Source organism: Macaca thibetana, chromosome 7 (assembly GCF_024542745.1).
Source record: "Macaca thibetana thibetana isolate TM-01 chromosome 7, ASM2454274v1, whole genome shotgun sequence".
NCBI classification, from domain to species: Eukaryota; Metazoa; Chordata; class Mammalia; order Primates; family Cercopithecidae; genus Macaca; species Macaca thibetana.
The window spans coordinates 15,275,446-15,289,479 of NC_065584.1; the positions used below are offsets into that span (position 1 = coordinate 15,275,446).

General features: G+C 49.8%; 2 protein-coding genes across 3 annotated transcripts in view; both read right to left on the minus strand.

The window, feature by feature from the left end:
• SLC24A4 (solute carrier family 24 member 4) overlaps nucleotides 1-9,652 on the minus strand; it is a 177,013-nt gene extending 167,361 nt beyond the window's left edge. The window contains exons 1-2 of one of the 2 annotated variants that reach the window (XM_050799075.1): nucleotides 9,290-9,652; nucleotides 7,284-7,394 (exon numbers count right to left, since the gene is read on the minus strand). In XM_050799075.1, the coding sequence (XP_050655032.1) occupies nucleotides 7,284-7,394; nucleotides 9,290-9,419 (241 nt within the window). In that variant the 5' untranslated portion in view covers nucleotides 9,420-9,652. The remainder of the gene's footprint in view (nucleotides 1-7,283; nucleotides 7,395-9,289) is intronic. The other variant, XM_050799076.1, reaches the window with a different exon arrangement.
• The window catches only part of RIN3 (Ras and Rab interactor 3), a 768,425-nt gene that overhangs the window by 363,785 nt on the left and 390,606 nt on the right, over nucleotides 1-14,034 (minus strand). The window lies entirely within an intron of this gene.

Below are 14,034 nucleotides of genomic sequence, written 5' to 3' on the forward strand. Positions count from 1 at the left end.
ACTCCCGTCTCTACTAAAAATACAAAAATTAGCCACGTGTGGTGGTGGATGCCTGTAATCCCAGCGACTCAGGAGGCTGAGGCAGGAAAATCACTTGAACCTGGGAGGCAAATGTTGCAGTGAGCCAAGATCGCACCAGGGCACTCTAGCCTGGGTGAGGGGGTGAGACTCTGTCCAAAAAAAGTTTTTAAAAAGCCCAGAAGTTGGGGATGAAGGCAGTGTTAGAGAGGGGAAATCATGCCCATCCCAGTTACGCAGGCAAATATAAAATAACGCCTGTCAAGACACAAGAAAATTCTTCTATTTAGAAGCACGTTCTACAAGGTAGGCCATCCTCCAGCATCCTAAATCCTTCGAAGATAAAAAACAAACAAACAAATTTGTTTCCAGAAGAGGAAAGAATAAATGTGTTGCAAGATGTTTACTTGTTAATTTGCCCTCAGAAAATTCAACTGACAAATCATTTTCAGTACTTAACACACACAGGCATTACATCATCTTTGGGGTGAGCAGATTAAAGAGTGGTAACAGAGAGAAGCTAGTGTCTGAGCATGTATTCTGGGCCAAACAGTGTTTTAAGTGCTGATGGGTATTTAGATTCATTTCATTCCAACAATCCTCTGAGGTGGAGGTACATTTGACCCTTGAATAAATCAGGCATTAGTGGTGCCACCCCCTCTCAGTTGAAAGTCTATTAATATGTATAACATTTTTTAGACGGGATCTCAGTCTGTTGCTCAGGATCTCAAGTGCTGCCCACAATGCCCAGCTAATTTTTTAATTATTTGAGAGACAGGGTCTCCCTCTGTTGTTCTGGACTGAAGCAATCCTCCTGCCTTAGCCTCCCAAAGTGCTGGGATCACAGGCATGAGTCCCTGTGTCTGGCCTGCATATAACTTTTGACTCCCCAATAGCTTCACTACCAATAGCCTACTGTTGACCGGAAGCCTTACAGATAACATAAGCTGTCGATTAACACATATTGGTTTTTTGTTTTTTTGAGATGGAGTCTCACTCTGTCACTCAGGCTGGAGTGTAGTGGTGCGATCTCGGCTCACTGCAACCTCCACTTCCTGGGTTCAAGTGATTCACCTGCCTCAGCCTCCTGAGTTTCTGGGATTGCAGGTGTGCACCACGATGCCTGGCTAGTTTTTTTGTATTTTCAGTAGAGAGGGGGTTTCAGCATATTGGCCAGGCTGTTCTCGAACTCCTGACCTCAAGTGATCTGCCTGCCTCGGCCTCTCAAAGTCCTAGGATTACAGGCATGAGCCACCACAGCCAGCCTGTTTAACACATATTATATATGTCACATGTATTACACACTGTATCACTGTATTCTTACATAGAGTAAGCTAGAGGAAAAATTTTATTAAGAAAATATAAGGAAGAGAAAATATATTCAGTAAGTGGAAGCAAATCATCTAATGGTCTTCATCCTCATGATCTTCACGTCGAGAGGAGAAAGAGGAGGGGTTGGTCTTTCTGTCCCAGAAGTGGCAGAGGCAGAAAAAAATCCACATGTAAGTGACCTATGCAGGTTTGTTCAAGAATCAACTGTAATTATCACCCTCATTTTACAGATGGAAAAAGTGAGGCACATACTATGGTTTTAAAATGCAAACAAGGCTTTCACCCTTTATAGTCTAGTTAGGGGAGGCAGATAATACAATAATGGATAGACTTAGTGCCTGCAGGCCAGTTGTGGTGGCTCACGCCTGTAATACTAGCACTTTGGGAGGCCAAGGCAGACAGATTGCTGGAGCTCAGGAGTTTGAAACCAGCATGTGTAACATGGCAAAACTTCGTCTGTACTAAAAACACAAAACTTAGCCAGGCATGGTGGCATGTGCCTATAGTACCAGTTATTCAGGAGGCTGAGGTGGGTAGATGGCTTGAGCCTGGGAGGTCAAGGCTGCAGTAAGCAGACACCATACCACTGCACTCCAGCCTGGATGACACAGTGAGAATCTGTCTCATTTTTTAAAAAGTAAATAAATAAAATTAAGAATTCACACCTGCAAGGAGCTAAAACAAGATGCCATGACAGCCAGGGACTCAGAGGGCTACTTTGGACTGGGTGACCAGGGAAAGCCTGTGAAGGTGCCAATGGCAAGTAGGAGCCCATCCTGGAGGATCTGGACAGAAACAGTATGGTTCCCAGACACTCCAAAAGTCAGTCACAGAACGCAACTGTCACTGCTTCTGGTTTCACAGGTCGGGACTGGGCCCAGCCATTTGTGTTTTTCAAGTCCCCCTGGTGTCTTTCATTTACAGGCCAAGGTTGAGAAGCACGAGGTTCCATTCTCAGCTGTCTTCAAATACTCCAGATGTGTAGAAACTCATCGGTTCCTTATATAGACCAAATGTTTGAGTCCCCCGCAAATTCACAGTTTGAAGCCTGAACTCACAATATGATGGTATTTGGAGGTAGGGCTTTTGGGAGGTAATTAGGGTTAGAGGAGTTCATGAGGGTATAGCTGCTATGATGGGATGAGCACCCTTATAAGAGAAGAAAGAGAGACTGTGTGCTGTCTCTCTCTGCCACTCTGAGCACACGAAGGTGTCCATCTGCAAGCCAAGTAGAGAGCCCTCACCAGTCACCTTGACCTTGGATTTGCCAGCCTCCACAACCATAAGAAATGTCTGTTGTTTGAGCTATCCTGTCTATGATATTTTGCTAAAGCAGCCTGAGCTAAGATAGTCCTCTAGGGACTCAGAGTCACTGCCACTCGTTCCTACATCACACATGTGGCATGGAGAGACCTACTTCCCTTTTTCAGTGCTTGCTCTGCACAGGCCATGAAAATAAACATCTAAGGCCTAGAGGCCCATGTTTTGCCTTCAGATCTCTAGGGAAAAATTAATTATAAATTTTCCACAGACATCATTGAGAAAAATAAAGCAGATTTTTAAAAATCTTTCCTACATTAAAAAAAAAATGGTTTTTAGGAAAATGGCTCCATTAAATAAGTGTTAACATTCAAATCTTTGTTTGAATTGCTTTTGTTTGAAATTCAAATATTTATTGAACACCTACCAAGTGTCCAGCAGTGCTCTAGCCCGGTGCCAAGTATCCAGCAGTGCTCTAGCGCAGAGAGCCACCTGGGCATCTCTTCAGGATGCCAATTCTGATTCGGGGGGCCTGAGACTCTGTGTTCCTGATATGCTCCCAGGCGATGCTCCCACGCTGAGCACTAGGTCTCCAGGCCAGCGAGCACCACTTCTGACTTCATCCTGAAATTGCCTGGGAGCTCTTAAAAAGTAACGACTCCTGGGCCCTACCCCGAACCAATGAAAGCAGACACTCTGGGAGTGGGACCTGGACATTTCAAAATATTCCCATAAAGCTCTTGAGGTGATCTAAATATGCAGCCAGGATTAGAAACAGCTCTTCTGGCCACAAAAGAGGTAGCCCTCAAGGGTAGACACCTAGCAATGAAGTGAGTTATGTTAGTGACATATGTCACAAAAACATAAAAACAACAGAGGGAGCAGGGCACGGAGGCCCACGCCTGTAATCCTGGCACTTTGGGAGGCCGGGGCAGAAGGATTGCTTGAGCCTAGGAGTTTGAGACCACCCTGGGCCACATGGCAAAACCCTGCCTCTACAAAACAAATAGAAAAAAATAGCCTGTGGTCCCAGCTACTCGGGAGGCTGAGACAGGAGGATCACTTGAGCCAGGGTGGTAGAGGCTGCCATGAGACATGATCACACCACTGCATTCCAGCCTGGGTGACAGAGTGACAAAATTAAACAAAAACAAACAAACAAAAAACACAGGATGATAAAGGTGGAAGGGAAAGGAAGGGTGGTGGCTGGTACTTATGCTGAAACACAGATAATGAGATCAAAATGCTAACACCAAGATCTGGGGCTACAACCCCGGGCAGAGTCCATTTTCCATGTAGTCTTCAGGAAAGACTAGAGCAGGGTCCCATTCATGTTTTTGGAAAACAAAGTTCTTCCTCTCACAGGTAAAGACGAGCATGAGAAGGCACAGGCCATAAAGACACACACTGGAGGTTCTTACGGAGACGTGGGCTCCTGTTTGTGGGACACCCGCTCCAAGTGGTGCCTTAGCACAGGAGACAGCTCTTAAAGCTCCATCTTCTGACATCCCTGAAAGGCCTCACCCAGCAGAGCTGGACAAAGTGCCCTCCAAATCATGGAGGCAAGCTTAAAGCAGAAGCCTGAAGAGGAGGCAAGATGCCCTGCAGTTCTTTATGAGGAAACCCCACCAACTGTGCAGAAGGGAGGCAGCCATCAGACGGCAGCATCTGTCACATGCCTGAAACTCTCACTTAAAGCTCTAATCCAGCCTTCCTCATCACAGCAAGCCCCAGGATGGGAGGCCAGGGTGAAGAGGTGTAAGAATTGAGTGTTTGCTCTCCAGGTGCCCAACCTCACCGACTCGCAGGTGGAGTTCTGGTGGTGGGCATGGAGCCTGTGACCCAGGTCTAAGCCAGTCCTGGGCCCAGCACTCCCTTGGCCAGATCAATCTGCAAGGGTGGTCATGCGGCCCAACTCAACCCAACAGAACTTTCTGGCTTCTGCAGAAGCTGCTCAGCCTCAGCATATTTGAGTCTGGGAGAACAAAAGGTTGGGCCAGTGGTAACCGCCTTCCCACGCTAGATGATAAGTGAGCCCAGAGATGGAGAAACAGCGATTGACACCTCGTAATCTTTGTTTTCACACTGCCAGTTACTGAGCCACTAAATTTCTATTTCTGCTAAACCCAGTTCTGTCATGGCAGCTCTAAATATCCCTGCCTCGTCTAGTCCCCCAGGCTACACAGGACGACACTGGACAAGCTCATCCTCCTCTGTGCACCTGCAGTGCCTCCTGCAGGGCTGCTCACTGGGAAGCCTCTGGAGTCCGTCAATGTCACCCAGCTTTCCCTGTGTTGAGATCTTGCCCTCTCTACTCTAGTATAAGCAACTCAATGACAGGGGCTTGCATCTTATACTCCCCACTACGTGTCCAAAATAGAGCTGGACACACACCAGCAGGTGCTTGCTACACAGACTTGTGAAATGAAAAGGGGGCAGAGATTCTCATAGGCCAGGGAGGAAAATGCTCGGAGGGAAGGCCGGCCACAGCCCCCATCTGGCCTGAGAGGAGAGCTGGGGACTGTGCAATACAAGGGAGAGGCCTGGCACCTGGATCCAGGTGACCCCAGTATGTTCCAGCTGCCCAAGAAATCTTAGGAAGCCACTAAACTTCTGAGCTTCGTGTATCTTGTCTTGGCAAAAATGTGATAAGGATTAAAATGTGAGATACATCAAAATGCACTTTCATTCCATCATTCGACTCATATTTGTGGAGTCCTTCCTATGGGCCAGGCTGTATTCTGGAAACAGTCAACATAAAGTATAATGCAAAAATTAACCATTTTTAAAGATATTGTCAAGTTCCCTCCACTTCCCTTTCCACAAAAGGGACAAGGTAAGGCCTTCCTGTGGAATAGAACAGACACTTTATATGTTAATTGAATGATTTTTAATCAGACAGCTGAAGACAGACACAGAGCCCACAGTGGGGCAGAGGAGAACTCTATGATAAGAAAGGGATCCCTGTCTAAGCCAACATACTCAGGCTATGTACGACAGAAGTCACGGCAGGGGCATGGCCAGCCCACGATAAGGGCACCAGCAAGCTTGAAACCACCCAAACATCCCCCAACCCTGATTCTTTATCCAGAGTAGCAAAGGGTTCCCATGCAGATGGTGCCAATTCCAGCATTTCTGGTCCCTGGAATGGGTGGGAACGGCCCCCAACATTAACCATCCTTGGCCCCACACATGTTTTTCAGTGTACAGCCAATGACCCTTGCTATATGTCAGTTGGCCCACACGTCCACCAGCCTGGCTGATGAGAGGAGACACCCTGGGGGAGGGAATGACAGGATGACACCCCTGCCTGCTGGGTCACCAGGATAGGAGGAATCCCCCAGGTTCCAAGTTAATCCCAGCACTTCTCTGCAAGTCTGCGCTTGTCCACCACCACGTCCCTCCCGGTGGACTTCTCAGAAGGCATCTGAGGGCAGGGAAACTGATGGCGTAAAAAAACAGTATGAAAACTTTGACAGAAGGTCGCCCTCTCCTAAGCACAGGGAACCAACCAAAGGTTTTAGTTACACAGGCCTAGGCTCTCAAACCAGCTTTACCACTTATGAGTTCTGACTTTGAGCAACTTGTGCCTTCTCCCTCGATCCTTTCTGACCTATAAAATGGGGATGAGACTTGCCTCACAGAGTATGACAATTAAACACATGGGGACTCCCATCAAACCCTGTTACTTTGCCCTGGAGTTTCATCTCCCTTTATACCCAGTCCCAAACAGAGCCTTCCCAGTTTCTCCCAACAACCCTGCAACAGGTAACTATTCTGCCCATTTACAGGTGAGAAAACAGAGATCCAAAAAGATGATGTGATCTGCCCAGCAACTCAGTGGCAAAGCCATCTATATTAAAACCTCACAGTTCCCTAAGGGCTTGTGAATGTATCATCCCCCCAGATCCTCCTCACAAAGACCTTAAGGGTTGGAGCCAGAGCTCAAGCATAGAAGTGCCTGCGGTCTGGGCAGTGGCTGTGTTTTCTGCTCTCTGCCACTACGCTCTCTTCTCCTGAGAATTTTCTTCACTCATTTAAGCAAAGCCTGTCTGTGGCAGGAGAAAAGACAAGATGTCACCTCTGGGTCTCTACTGCCTCGGACCCCCAAGAAAAATCTGAAGCAGAACATCAAAACGGGGCAAGCAGAATCAGGCTCCAGGGCTGAAAGACACCCTGCAGACTCCCATTTGAGAGAAACGGCTGCAGCACCCCAGAGTGTCCCGCCCCTGCGGCCGCCCAGGCATGCCCAGACCCTGGTGGGCCATCTCAAAGCACCATTGCCACAGCAGCTGGATCTGCCACTGCGAGAGCTCCAGTAATGGATACAGTGAGCAAAAGGGAAAGAAAACAAAGACATCTCGAACCGCAAACAAAATCAAGAGAGCAGGGAAAATACTTAGCCTTCAGGAACACTGTGAGAACAAAAAATAACATTTTTAAACTCTTGAATGTGACCTTTTCAGTTGCTGGATAAAGAAAGCACTTGAGTTGCTTAGCAGCACCATTGACGAATGTCTTTATGTTACCTTTCAACACCTCACGGCCACCCTTTCCCACTCAGGTCCACAAACCGCCTTTCTCAGCTCTGGCTGTAACCGCCCACATAAGCACCATCTCCAGGTCAGGCCAAACGCCTTAGTAGACTGGGTGGAGAAGAATCGATTTCTTACCAGGATCTGTGCAGTTCTTGGCTGTCTGTGTCCCATTCACTGGGGCCATCAGCTTTCTATTTCTCCACGTGTCTGGCAGGACACGTTTGCTAGCTGAAGCTGTTTTGTGCCCTGGATTGGAAAATAAGTCACAGACACCATTAGGTCAGTGTGATGGCTGCATTTCCAAAACGATCTTATATTTGTGTATCTATGTCAGCAACTGCCCTGTATGCCTATTCGGAGCCACCTTTAGGATCTGATAGGATGACTGGAAGTATAATATAACCTGCTTACATACAATGGTCTGTTTCCCGGATCTAGCTCACTGTTTCCAGTCCCAGATGGGTCAGCATGTGACCTGACCTTGGCCAAGACTGAGGTGGTCTCAGCACCTCATAGGTGCAACAAACGGTTTAGATAGGTGGCCCTTTAGGTGTTCTTCCAGTAAAAGACACTCTCAGAGGGCCCCTGCCCTGGAGGAACTCCAAATGAATAGCAAGTCAGCAAGCAGGTGGGCATGGCTGACGCGGTCTGGCCCAGTGCTCCTCACACTTGAATGTGCACGCAGATCACCTGGGGATCTTGTTAGAATTCAGATTCTGATTCAGCAGGTCTGGGGTGGGACCTGGGATTCTGTACTAACAAGCTCCCAGGTGGGGCTGATTCTGCTGGTCCAGGGGTCATACTGAGCAAGAGAGAATTCGTGGACGCCCACAACCAAACACACTTAAACTCCTAAAGGTAATTCCTGATTCAGCAAATAAAAATGATCCTCACGTTAAGACCTTCAAAGTACTCATTTACCTCTCCTGATGCTCATTGCTTCAGCAGAGTAATGATACCTCTTCCATAATGCTGACATCTAAGAGCCTCTAGGTATGTTGTTATTTCTGGTGTGTAATTGTTGGGGGGGGGGGGACAAAAAACAAAAAAACCACTGACGTGCCCAATTGCAAAGCACCAGGTACTAAGATACTCAAAATAACCTTCCTGGGTCTCATTGGAAAGAGCCACTTTTTAACCCTGCATCCTCAAATCACAAAGCAGGTTTCAAAAGGCAGTTATTTCGAAAACTTTAATCAAGTTCCACTCGATTTCACCTATCATGTGCACCTCTAAATGGTCTCTGGATGTTGATGGCCTTTCTAACTGCTCAAGAAGGTACCACCCACTTTACCTCTATGTCTTGGTGTTTAAATCACCAGCATTTCTTTTGTTTTTTCACATTTGAAAAAAAAAAAATGAAACTAAAAGGTTCATAGCATCCAACTCAAAATGAGCCGATTAGGGAAGTGAATGTCTCCTGAATTAGGGAAGTGAATGTCTCCTGAAGGTTACACATGGGGTCACATCCCCCTAAACAGATTTCTTTGGTTAGTTCCTTCTCTCTTTCCGCTCCACCTGAAATTTGCGTAGCCTAAGCTACTCCCAAATCCCTCTTGGAGGAGGGGGCACGGGTCGAGACCACACGCCCGCCTTCTCCCTCCGTAGGAGTTAAGGGGAGTTGAGAGACGCGATGCTGATACATGGCAGCAATCCCCCGCGGCAGACTGTCCCAACGCTTTTAGGGTTGGGGAAGAACACCTCAGGGCACCCAAGAACCCCTTTGAACCAGGGCAGGGGCGAGACGCAGTGGCAGTTCCTGCGGCTCTGCAGAATAGGAAAGCCACTCAGTTTCGCCCACCCCAGACCAAGAGAATCCTGCCTGCACCCCGCAGTTGCGCTGCCCATTCCGGGCGCACTCCCGGGACGGAAGCGGTTCTTGCTTTCGTCTTAGTAACACACACCTGCAGCCGCGTCCTGAGCCCCCAAGGGCCGCGCGTAGCTCAGGGGAACCGGCGCCACCGCCCAGAGCGTCCATCAGCCCTTCTGGGCGCGCTCTACCTGCCCGGCTGGGAGGGGACTGGATGAACCCCTGGGACCAAGCTGACGAGGAAAAAGGGGGAAACATCTCGGAGCCGCCCCGAGACTCCCCAGCCAAAGCCCCCAACTCCCCAGGAAGAGGGGGCCGTACCAGCACCCACCCAAGTTGCCGAAGAGGCCGGACGCACAGCACACCAGGGCCAGCACCGCGCACACGAAGCCGACTTGCTGCGGCAGCATCTCTCGCCTCCTGCGAACTTTGAGCGGCCGGAGGGTCCCGCGGAGCGCCATGCCGGAGCGCCTTGGTGCAGTCCCTGGGAGAGGATGGGGAGCTTCAGCGGCCGGAGTGCAATCAGTGGCCGATCGGCGCTGAAGCTGTAGCAGTAGGTGCGCGGCTCAGCGGCGAGGAGCTCCGGGCCAAAGCCTCATGTCCCGCGGGCGAGGTCTGCGGGGGAGCCCCTTGGGAAGGTGGGGACGCGCGACGCGGCCGGAGCTCAGAGTTCCGCGCGCGGCGTGCGCGCTCCGCGCACCATGGCTCCGTGGCGAGGAGGCGACGCCGGCACGGTGGCGCTGGCGGCCCGGGCTGGCAGGGCTGGCGCAGTCCCGGCGCTGGAACCGCTACCTGCCCGCTCCGCTTCAGCCCGCTTGCCCGGTCACAGCCCTGGCAGCAGCGCCGTGGGAGCACTCAATGCGCCCCCGCGCCCCGCTCCGCCGCGCCCACTCGCAGCATCCTCCTCCTCCAAGTTTGGCGGCTGCCGCCCCGGCTGCCAGCCGGCGATGCTCCCCTGCTTCCCGGCGAGCCGGGCCGAGTGCGCGCAGCGGGAAGGCGGGCTGGAAGCGCGGGACCTGAGACCCTCGCGGCGAGCAGGCTCGACGCCGGCCCTCCCAGGGACGAGCTCTACCCGGGAACTTTCTCTCCGGCTTCTCAGCTGCGGGCGCCTGCGTCTGCGAGGCCGTGGCGCCTCCCGCCCGCTGCTCTCGCCTCCCTACTCCTCCCCTCCCGCCCGCCTCTCACCCCCCGCCCTTCCCAGCACGTGTACTCCTCCCGTAGGGCGCACTCCCTTGTGCACTCTTCCCTTCCACCGTGAGGTCCAACTACTGACCAATATAATCCCCTTCCTTCTCCCTTTTTTCTCTCCCTTCCCATATGGAGCAGCAACGAGCCCTTCCTTTACCCTCTGAGGCTGCTGCAGAGAGAAACAGGTTATGACACCGCCGGGGACTCTTACAACAAGGGTTTCTGCAGAGCAGTCGCTCCTGTCCGGGCTCCCCGACCCCCGAGGCCACCCGAGGCCCCGCCATACCCCCTCTCCCCCACCCCGCCACCCGCCACGGGCGGAAGATGCAGGAGAAGATTAATTGGTCATGCAGAGCTAACACACAGGCTTGCACCAAGCCAACAGGAGCCTGGACCCGCTGGGACCAGCTCCTTCAGGGCTCTCGGGACTGTTGGGGACCTGCGAGGCCGCGACACCGACCTGCAAAAAAGCTGGAGACGGGGCAGAGAGGGAAACCAGAGAGATCTGCGGGCCCCACCACCGACAGCTGAGCTTTCGATGTTCCTAAGCCTACCGTTTCCCAGGGCTTTCTGGTTTGGTTTTGTATCTCCTTGTTGGTCGGCTCTCCGGCGTAAACCGCTTTAAAAATGGGGCAGGAGGGAAAATTTCAGAACAGCAACTGAAGGGTGATACAGGTGCAGGCAGGTGGAGGGGACCCCAGCCCAGGGGGGTCTGTGACTACCCCTAGGACTGACTTCCTTCCCGGCCAATTCATCGCCACCTGTTTAGTGCCGCTAGGGGTTAAAATCCTTTTTGGAACAAGGCCAACTTTTTAATTAAATAAATACATACCCACCGTGTGCAGGCCCTGTACCAACTGGAGAACAAAACAATAACAAATGTATGAGACCCAGTCTCTGCTTTCAAGGAACCCTAAATCAAAAGGGAGCAAGGCCCTTAGATAAATGCCCCATTAAGGAGGGTCCTAAAAGTCACTGTTGTGCAGAATGTGCGTTTTTCACTCACAGCTCACTACACTACTGTGTGGTCCTCAGCAGCATGAGAATTACCTAAGAGCTTATGCGACGCACAGGCTAAGATTCCACCCCAGACCTACTGAGTCAGAATGTACATTTTTAACAAGATCCCTTGGAAATTTGTGTGCACCTTCACGTGTGAGAAGCGCTCCCTTTTCGAACCTGCTCCGATGACTGTAGCCGGTCACCACCCTCACGGTTCCCTCTGGACTGAGTAAGCAGGGATCATTTTGCTTGTGCTAGTCTGGCATAGTGACACAGGTTAGAGATGCCAGAGGCCCAGGAAGGGAGAAGGCTCACTGATTATTTTCAGCAGCTCTGTTTCAATACCAACAAAGATAGTGAAGGCATGAACACAAAACTAATTGCAGTGGAAACCCCTAGAGGAAATGAAATGGAAAAGGCCAGGGTTCTGTTTTTGTCTGCAGAGATGCCTTAACACTGAGGCTCACTCTCTGTACTGGTGACCTCAACCAAGCATGCCTGCCTGTGACAGAAAGGACACTTTTCATACGTTTGGAGAATTTTCTTCTCATTGACTAGACTGTACAAGGATGCATTCAGCAGTAGCAAATAGAAGACTATAAAACATTGTTAAACATGACACTTAGAGAGCTAGTCAAGGGCCCTTGGCATCAAATTTAAGCCAAAGGAAAAAGTTAAAGTGAAAATATGCTGTTGTCCTGTCCATAAAACAGTGTCAGGGTCACATTGGTTAAAGCAACGCCAATGAACAAAATGGCATCTTGTTACTAGCATTTAATATTTTCTTAAAACTTTTGTCCGTGGAGCTCACCTAGGGCTGGTGAAAATATGTGTTTTTGAATCCAAAACAGGCCAAAGGAGTTATTAGGTGTCTGTCTTTAGACATTTAGTCAGCTCTTTAGTAGGACATTTTCTTTTCTTTGACATTTTTCTCCTGCTTTCAGTTAATAGAACGCTTGGAATAATTTCTCATGCACAAATGGATTCCTTTTATTTGACAGTTTAAAAAGTAATTCATTTGAAATTGTACTTTCCACTTTATTTAAATAGTGCCCATTACCAAATAGCCTCAGCTCCAGCTCTAGTGACTCATTCTGCAGAAGAGAGAATTGGGTTTTCTGTACCTTTTGGATTCAAAGCATTCAGGAGCATTTTCTAAATCAGCAAAGGCCATGGGACAAATGGAAAATGCGTTGCTCGGTTCATCCTGGTCCTGGCTTCAATGCCTTTGGATTCAGAATATCTCCTCTGCAATTGTGTCTTCTGATACGACACTGCAGGGAATTGTCTACCTGGCCAGAGTTTAGGCCATTTTGTTAGGAAGTCTCAGCCCAGGGGAGGTGGGTACCATGATATTTTTCCTTAACAATCCTTTCCTGTGACATGATGAGCTTCACCATTTAATTCATATCTTACTTCATTTTAAAAAGTTTTCTTTGCTAGACTGACCTTCTCCATGACTTCTAATTTCCACTTTGCCTTGAAAATGACTGTCCATCAGCCCCGGATAGGCAGCAGTTCTCAAACTTCACCGTGCTTTGGAATCCCCTGGAGTTTGTTAAAACTCAGGTTGTTGGGCCGCCGCCTCCCCAACTCCACTGAGTTTCTGCTTCAGTAAATTCAGATTCAGAGTAGGGCCTGAGAATGTGCATTTCTAACAAGTTCCCAAGTGAAGCTGATGCTGCTGGTCCAGGGGCCACACTTTGAGGAGCGCTGGGCTGAGGGATGCTATGATGACAGTCACAGCACTAAAACAGCAGCAATTCGTTTCCGGCTCGGGCTTCTGGTCTACCAAGAGGTGTGTGTCTTGAGGAGGGGTCAGTCAGGTACCCGGAAGCAGCCACAGTCTCAACATGGCTGTTTGCGGTGCCCGAAGGCAGAGACCTCTGGCGCCTCCTGTGCTGACTGTTAGATGCTCTGGCCAGAACATGACCGCTCTCACCTCTACTCACCGCTCATGGCCCCAGGCTGGTCACATGGCCCCACCAATCCGTGAGGAGGTCCAGAAGTACCATTCTTCCACTGCAGGCTAAGATCTGAACTCTACAATGGGCGGCCTTGGTGACGACCACATCAGTGCAAACCTTGCCCCTCTTCCTTGCTTTCTAAGACCTGCCTTGCCTGCCCCTTCCTCTTCTCTAGTAGAGTGGATTCCGCCATGTCCTAAAGCCCCTGGACTACATCTCCATTCTGGCATTTCCTTTTTTTTTTTTTTTTTTTTGGAGACAGTCTTGCTCTGTCACCCAGGCTGGAGTACAGTGGCGCGAACTCAGCACTCAGCTCACTGCAACCTCCGCCTCCCGAGCTCAAGCAATTCTCATGCCTCACCCTCCTGAGTAGCTGGGACTACAGGCATGCACCACCATGCCTGCTAATTGTTTGTATTTTAGTAGAGACAAGGTTTCACCATCTTGCCCAGATTGATCTCGAACGTCTGAGCTCAGGCAATCCACCTGCCTCAGCCTCCCAAAGTGCTGGGATTACAGGCGTGAGTCACTGCACCCAGCCTCATTCTAGCATTTCTATCTCATTGTTTTGTGATGTGGGTGAGATTATCTGTCTCCTTTTAGTGGGTGAAGGCCTCAGGAGTTGCCATCCTATCCACAGCTCTGAACACAGCACCCTACCATTAGGTGCTGCATATATGAAGTATTTATTGAATGAGCAAACAAATAGATAAAGAATAGTTGCTCCTGTTATATGGTATCTGCTCTACCACCACTTCAGCCCCACCCAGGCACTGACCCCATCTTCGCTGCCAAGGTTACCAGTGACCTGTGAGTACATCTCCCAGAATTTGACCCTCTTACACATGTTGACTCTTACTAGCCACCATTCTTTATGTTCTTGACAATGTGTGATTCTGGTTTTTCTCTTCCTTCTTTG